At 60.4% G+C, this 6360-nt stretch overlaps 2 protein-coding genes across 3 annotated transcripts in view; both read left to right on the top strand.

Moving 5' to 3' along the window:
• The first annotated feature begins 1095 nt into the window (after nucleotides 1-1095).
• On the top strand, nucleotides 1096-3034 carry LOC115280258 (chymotrypsinogen 2-like). 2 transcript variants are annotated; one of them, XM_029925027.1, is made up of 3 exons: nucleotides 1096-1472; nucleotides 1753-1932; nucleotides 2797-3034. In XM_029925027.1, the coding sequence occupies exons 1-2, from the start codon at nucleotides 1296-1298 to the stop codon at nucleotides 1918-1920; spliced, it is 345 nt and encodes a 114-aa protein (XP_029780887.1). In that variant the 5' UTR covers nucleotides 1096-1295; the 3' UTR covers nucleotides 1921-1932; nucleotides 2797-3034. The 2 variants fall into 2 exon arrangements, with proteins under 2 accessions (XP_029780887.1, XP_029780886.1); XM_029925026.1 differs by having other exon boundaries at nucleotides 2020-3034.
• Nucleotides 3035-3445: 411 nt separating this feature from the next.
• Nucleotides 3446-6360, top strand: part of LOC115280259 (chymotrypsinogen B-like) — a 3850-nt gene continuing 935 nt past the window's right edge. The window contains exons 1-5 of the mRNA XM_029925029.1: nucleotides 3446-3512; nucleotides 4316-4419; nucleotides 4509-4588; nucleotides 4938-5016; nucleotides 5462-5642. Of these exons, the coding sequence (XP_029780889.1) occupies nucleotides 3461-3512; nucleotides 4316-4419; nucleotides 4509-4588; nucleotides 4938-5016; nucleotides 5462-5642 (496 nt within the window). The 5' untranslated portion in view covers nucleotides 3446-3460. The remainder of the gene's footprint in view (nucleotides 3513-4315; nucleotides 4420-4508; nucleotides 4589-4937; nucleotides 5017-5461; nucleotides 5643-6360) is intronic.

Genomic DNA, 6360 nt, shown 5'->3' with positions numbered 1-6360 from the left:
CCCTCCACCTCCTTGACCACAGCACCATGGCCTTCCTCTGGCTCCTCTCCTACTGTGCTCTCCTGGGCACAGCCTTCGGTGAGTTTGAGGCAAGCAGAGGCCAGGAGGGATGTTTCTGCTCTCCTCAAATCCCCGAAGCCAGAAGGGGCAGTTGGGTCCCTGCTCCCAGTTCAACAGAGCACAGTGGTATGAGCCTGAGGGGGTCTCTCTCCCACTCTGAGCCTCAGTAGCCCCATTGCCACAATGGGGGTGCCGTGCGGATTGGACCAGACCAGACAGTGTGAGGCCCCCAGGAGGAGGTGCGCCTTCCTGGGGCTGACTGAGGCCTCACACCCTGCGCAAGGGAGAGGTCTGGAAGGAGCGAAAACTCTGAGCAGCTAGTGGCTCCCCGACAGACTGAGATGGTGAGTAGGCAGGTGTGAGCCCTCTGGGGCCCTGAGCCCAGCACTTTAAAACTTGTGTTCACTGAGTGCTTACTATGTGCCAGGAACACAGCAAGTTCCTGCTTGCGGGTCACGCTTCTTGCCTCCTTATCCTAACTCTGTGCAGTGAGCAGCTGCATGATCCTCTCCTTTCTGAATGGTAAAGCGAGGTGGTGATGGGGCTGGGTTCAAGCCCACAGAGCCCAGCCTCCGGCCCACGCTTGAGTCCTGCCGCCACCTCGCTGCCAACTTGTTGGACTTGTCTGGGCTGAGGCACAAGTCAGATTGAGTTGTCCCTGGGGGGTTCCTGGGAGGCCCTTGGTCTCCATGCCTCACCTCATCCTCCCACCTCCAGGCTGCGGGGTTCCCACCATCCAACCCGTGCTGAATGGCCTGTCCAGGATCGTCAATGGGCAGGACGCTGTCCCGGGCTCCTGGCCCTGGCAGGTGTCCCTGCAGGTGAGGGGGCATTTCTGCGCATGAGTGGGGGCCACACTGGGGCATCGGCCCTGCTGGGGCCGGGCCGGGGGCCGCTGGTGTCCAGCCGGCACTGACCTCCCCATCTTCCTCCAGGACAGCACCGGCTTCCACTTCTGCGGGGGGTCCCTCATCAGCGAGGACTGGGTGGTCACTGCCGCCCACTGTGGCGTCAGGTGAGGGCCCAGGGTCCCAGGAAACCCCTCTCAGCAGTGCGGACTAGAGCTTTAACTCTCCATTCCTCAGTTTCCTTATGTGGAATGTGTAGAAAACCCAAGTCCTGCAGATCTCCCAAGAGTTACTGTGAAGTAAACACAACGCAGGCTGTAGGGCAGTCTGTTTGGGGGGCAGTTGTTGATATTTTGATCCATCTCTGTAATCAACAACTTTGAGCACATGCACAAAGGTACACGCACACTCGTGTGCACCCCGCCCCATCGAGTGGCCCCACCACCTCATAGCAGAAACCTCCTCCTCTCTCTGGCCCTCTCCAGAGTCACCCACCAGGTTGTGGCCGGGGAGTTTGACCGAGGCTCAGAGGCTGAGGACATTCAGGTGCTGAAGATTGCCAAGGTATGGTGGCCCCCAGAGGCCAGGTGTGTGACGCCAGGTGAGGCAGGCCCTCAGGAGTGTGCAGCCCCCAGCCGCTGCTGACCGCCCCAGTGATCCACCGTGATGGGGCAGAGCAGAAAGCAAGGTTCAAGGTTCAAGGTCTGCACCTGGGTCCTGCACTCCTGGGATCACAGGAGGCTGCCAAGTTGAACAGGCCATTGTCCAGAGAGAAGTGCTGAGGTGATTTGGGGAACCTGGTGCCCTGGTTCAGCCCTGTGTCCGCCTCTGCCCTCCCCCACAGGTTTTCAATAACCCTGATTTCAACGAGTTGACCATCGACAATGACATCGCCTTGCTGAAGCTGGCCACGACTGCCCGCTTCTCCGAGACCGTGTCCCCTGTGTGCCTGCCCACTGAGAACGACAGCTTTCTTCCAGGGGCCTGTGTGCCACCACAGGATGGGGTCTGACCAAACACACCAGTGAGTGACCTCCAGCCGGGCGGGTGGGAGGTCAGGGCTGTGGAGCGGCGCACCTGCCGTTGCTGACCACCTACCCTGCCCTTCCAGATGCACAATCCCCTGACAGGCTGCAGCAGGCGGCCCTGCCCCTCCTGTCCAACGCCGACGGCAAGAAGTTCTGGGGCAGCATGATCACTGACCTCATGGTCTGTGCCGGGGCCAATGGCGCTTCCTCCTGCATGATACGGCCTACTGGACTCACCTGGCCCCCCCTTCCCTCCTAGCGTGTGGTGGGTTCAGGCAGAAGCCCAGGCCGAGGCACTTGCCAGAGAGAAGATGGAAATTATACATAGAACCTCTTTTGAGGGCTTGACATGCTCTTCCTGGAATTCCTGCCTGAGTGGTTGTAAAAACTGACGACCTCAACAGAGGGATGCGGAGCAAGGGGCTCTGATCTTGAAACTGCCATATTGCAAAATCCCATCGATATCATCAATTTCTGAACAAATGGCATCCCCTGGTTTAGTGCAGTGTACAACCTGGGCAGCGGAACATAGCGGCCCAGACGGCTCTGGAAAGGATCGGGCAGCCCTCCGTCCCTCACGATGGCTCCATAGACAGGCCAGCACCATCCATGCTTCCATCCTGCCAATTAAACCAGCTTTATTGAGCCTCTATTGTAGGACCCCAGCTGATGGCCCAGACATGCAGGGGCATGTGCAGATCACAGACGGAGCTGAAGGTTCTTTCATAATCCCTCCAATATGCATGTGCTGGGCGTCTGCTGGCTGTGGGCCCCTGGAATGGTCTCTGGAACAATGTCCAGGGGCCCCTGGCCCAGGCCACCTGGCGGCCAGATGCAAGCCTCCCTCTCTGTCCCTGCAGAGCGACTCTGGCGGCCCCCTAGTCTGCCGGAAGGACGGAGCCTGGACCCTGGCGGGCATCGTGTCCTGGGGCAGCAGCAGCTGCTCCACCTCCATGCCCGCCGTGTACGCCCGCGTCACCAAGCTAATGCCCTGGGTACAACAGATCCTGGAAGCCAACTGAGTTCACAGCTCCGCCATGACCTCCCTGCTGACTCTGCTCCCACGAAGAGTCAATAAACCAACAAAAGACACACTGATGACAGAGTCTCCTGTGTCAGGCCTCTGAGTCCTCATTCTCCCAAACTTGGGTCTTCACTGGGCCAGGTGCCAGAGGGTCCCCAGAGAGCCCCCACTTTAGTCTTCTTCTCCAGAGGGTGGCCAGGAAGGGTGCAGGTGATGATGTGGGATCTGGGCAGCAGGCACGGGCCTGGGGGGTGGGCAGGGAGTGGGTAGCTGGGGGATGAGCCTGCTGCTGGCATCACACACCTGTGGTCCCAGGGAACCTTCCCAGGAGCAGCCCCCCGGGACTGACTCTTTCCCACACCTGGGCGCAAGCCAGGTGCTTCTGAACCCAAGGACTCACGATAAGGGAGGGATGGCGAGGCGAGTTGCAATTGGTGGGTCAGGGGAATATAACGGGGGTCCTTTGGGCAGACCCCATCCCACCTCCGGAGCGGAACACCATGGCCCTTCTCCAGGTTGTCCTCGGCTTCCTCCTCCTTGGCAGCAGTTCTGGTGAGTGCAAGGTTCTGGTGGGCCCAGCAGCCCCAGATCAAGCCTCTCCCACCCCACCCCCAGCCCCGCACCCCTAGAAGCTGGGAGCTGGATGGCTAAGTCCTCACACCTCTAACGGGCCCGGTGGGGCCAGCCCCCTGCCCACTCCTCTCACTCAGCCTCTCTGGGCGCCTCTCCTCGACTCCCCACTCCTCCTCCCTCTGAAGGTCCGTTGGGCCTCTCAAACTCAACCGGACAGGACATGCTGGACCTGCCTCGTTTCGGCCTTGTCCATCTGCTCAAAAGCCGGGGGTGGTCTGGGCTCCTCCACGTCTGTCCATGAGCCGTAGGGGCTCTGCCTGGAGAATGTCTCCCATGCCCATTCCTTTGCACCTGTCCCGCGGTCCTCTGGACGTGGGCAGCCTCCCGGGTCCGTGTTGCCCCGAGCAGGGTAACACTCTGACCCCAACCTGCCCCTGCTGCAGACGCAGGGGCTGTGAGAGCAACAGCGACTCCAGCAGGACATCCCAGCCCCCACGATCCAGGACTCTGGGTTCAGCGGGGGAGGGATGCCCCTCTCAGGACACACAGTGGACACCCAGCTCTGGCTCTAGGCCCTGCCCAACTCCAGACGCCCTCAGCCTCAAGGACCCTCCACAAGGGCACCTGGAGCAGCTGCTGGCTGGGTGACAAGGGGCCGGGTGCCCTGCAGTGGCCAGAGCTCTGGGTGCTACGTTGCCACAGAGGCCTGCAAGTGCTGGGTGTCTATCCCCGGCCCCCTTGGGACACCATCCACTGACCAGCTGCCCTGTCCCTGCCTTCAGGCTGTGGGGTCCCTGCTGTCCACCCTGAGCTGAGTGGCCTGTCCCGGATTGTCAATGGAGAGGACGCCATCCCCAGCTCCTGGCCCTGGCAGGTGTCCCTGCAGGTGAGGGAGAAGCTGAGGAGAGGTAGACTAGACGGGGAGGGATCAGGCATGAGGGGGCAAGGCTGACTGTCCCTCACCTGTGTCCCCAGACTCGCGCCGGCTTCCACTTCTGTGGGGGCTCCCTCATCAGCCAGCACTGGGTGATCACCGCAGCCCACTGCAGCGTCAGGTGAGGCCCGGGCTGGGGTATGGGGACCCCCTGGTGTCAGAGAACAACTGTCACTCCTTCCCCTCCCCCGGGCCCCCACCAGGCAACCAGGTGCTGCAACCCGGTGGGAAGGGTCTGAGACCAATGGCGGGTGGGGATGAAGCTGCTCCTATACCCTACCCCCAGGAGAAAGTCTCCACCCTCATGCCCCCCACCACCCCAGGCCTCAGCCTGTTCCAGGAGAGCTGGTCTAGTCCTGTGCCTTCACCTTAAGGATGGGGAAACTGAGGCCCAGAGGTCACCGCGGGAGTGGTGGTCCAGACAGGGCTTCCCTCACCTGGGCACCCTCTGCCACCTCCTCTCTCTCCAGGAAGAGCCACCGCGTGGTGGCCGGGGTGTCCGATCACGGCTCTGAGGAGGAGGCTGTGCAGGTGTTGAGGATCGCTGAGGTACTGCCAGGTGGGCCGGCGGGGGAGGGGGGGGTTCGTAAGGCCATGGCGGGCTGCCCTTTGGTGCCACGAACAAGGGAGGAGTGCGGCGGGCAGGGTGTGTGGACACAGGGGACCCCGGCCAGGTGGCTCAGGCCTGGCCCACCAGAGCCTACTTCTCGGCCCAGAGCCTCTTTCCTTCTTTGCCAAGTAATCAGTAAGACCCCTTTTCAAATACTGAAGGTTAAGTTTTGCAGATTGTAGAAAAACACAAAAATAGAAAAACTAAATGTCACCAATGTGTCAACTGCCATTTTACCACGTTACCAGAATGGGAAACTTTGTGGCCCCATCTGTTCTCTCAACAAGCGCCCCTGGCACTGAGCCCTCTCCGGGGCCTGTGGCCCCACCCACCCATCTCTCCTCCTCCCATGAGGTCTGCCCAGCCCCCACGGCGTCTCCACAGGTGTTTGAATACCCAATGTGGGACCAGGATTCAGGCCTCAACGATATCGCCCTGCTGAAGCTGGCCACCCCGGCCCTCCTCTCATCGACCACGTCCCCTGTCTGCCTGCCCAGTGCCAACACCAGCTTCCCTGCGGGCTCCCTCTGTGCCACCACCGGCTGGGGCAAGACCCGGTATAACTGTGAGTTCCTTCAGGGGCTTTTCAGAAGGGAGACTCATTCTGCTTTTTTGGTCTAAATTCCAACCACATAAATTGGAAGTCATATATCTTTCCATTTCTTCCTTAAAAATTTTTTTACATGTTTATTTTTAAGACAGAGCATGAGTGGGGGAAGGGCAGAGAGAGAGGGAGATCTAGGCTCTGAGCTGTCAGCACAGAGCCCGACACAGGGCTTGAACCCATGGACCACCAGATCATGGCCTGAGCCAAAGTGGGATGCTTAATGGGCTGAGGCACCCACGTGCCCCTTTCCATTTCCTTATTTAAAACCCCCTTAAATGAAAACGTACCAAACATGCGTAAAGATGAGCTTAAATAGTATACAGTTGGAGACGAAGTTGCTAAAGAAACGCTTAAGCACCAGCAGGCGGCACGGTCACCAAGTTGCCCTGAGGTCCATGGGGTCCGTTTCCAGCCTGGACTCCTCTCCAGACTTGGGGGGTGGGGGCGCTTGTGTCAAGCCCGCCACGAAGTCTGGGCGGGAGTCAAATGTCCAGGTGCGGTTCCAGGCCCTGAGAGTCTGGCCGGGTCACCCCTCCCCCGGCTGCTGTCTCTGCCCATGATTTCCCTGCAGAGTCCAGAGTGCCCCTGCCCAGGCCCGGCGCGCCCGCTCGTCCTTGAAGGGGGCGGCCAGGAAAGGGCAGCAGGAGGAGGGTGCTGCGCACTTGGTACCCAGAGC

The sequence above is a fragment of the Suricata suricatta genome, chromosome 16 (assembly GCF_006229205.1).
Source record: "Suricata suricatta isolate VVHF042 chromosome 16, meerkat_22Aug2017_6uvM2_HiC, whole genome shotgun sequence".
Lineage (NCBI taxonomy): Eukaryota > Metazoa > Chordata > Mammalia > Carnivora > Herpestidae > Suricata > Suricata suricatta.
Note: the sequence above shows the minus strand (reverse complement) of the source record. Positions and strands in the feature narration are given on the sequence as shown.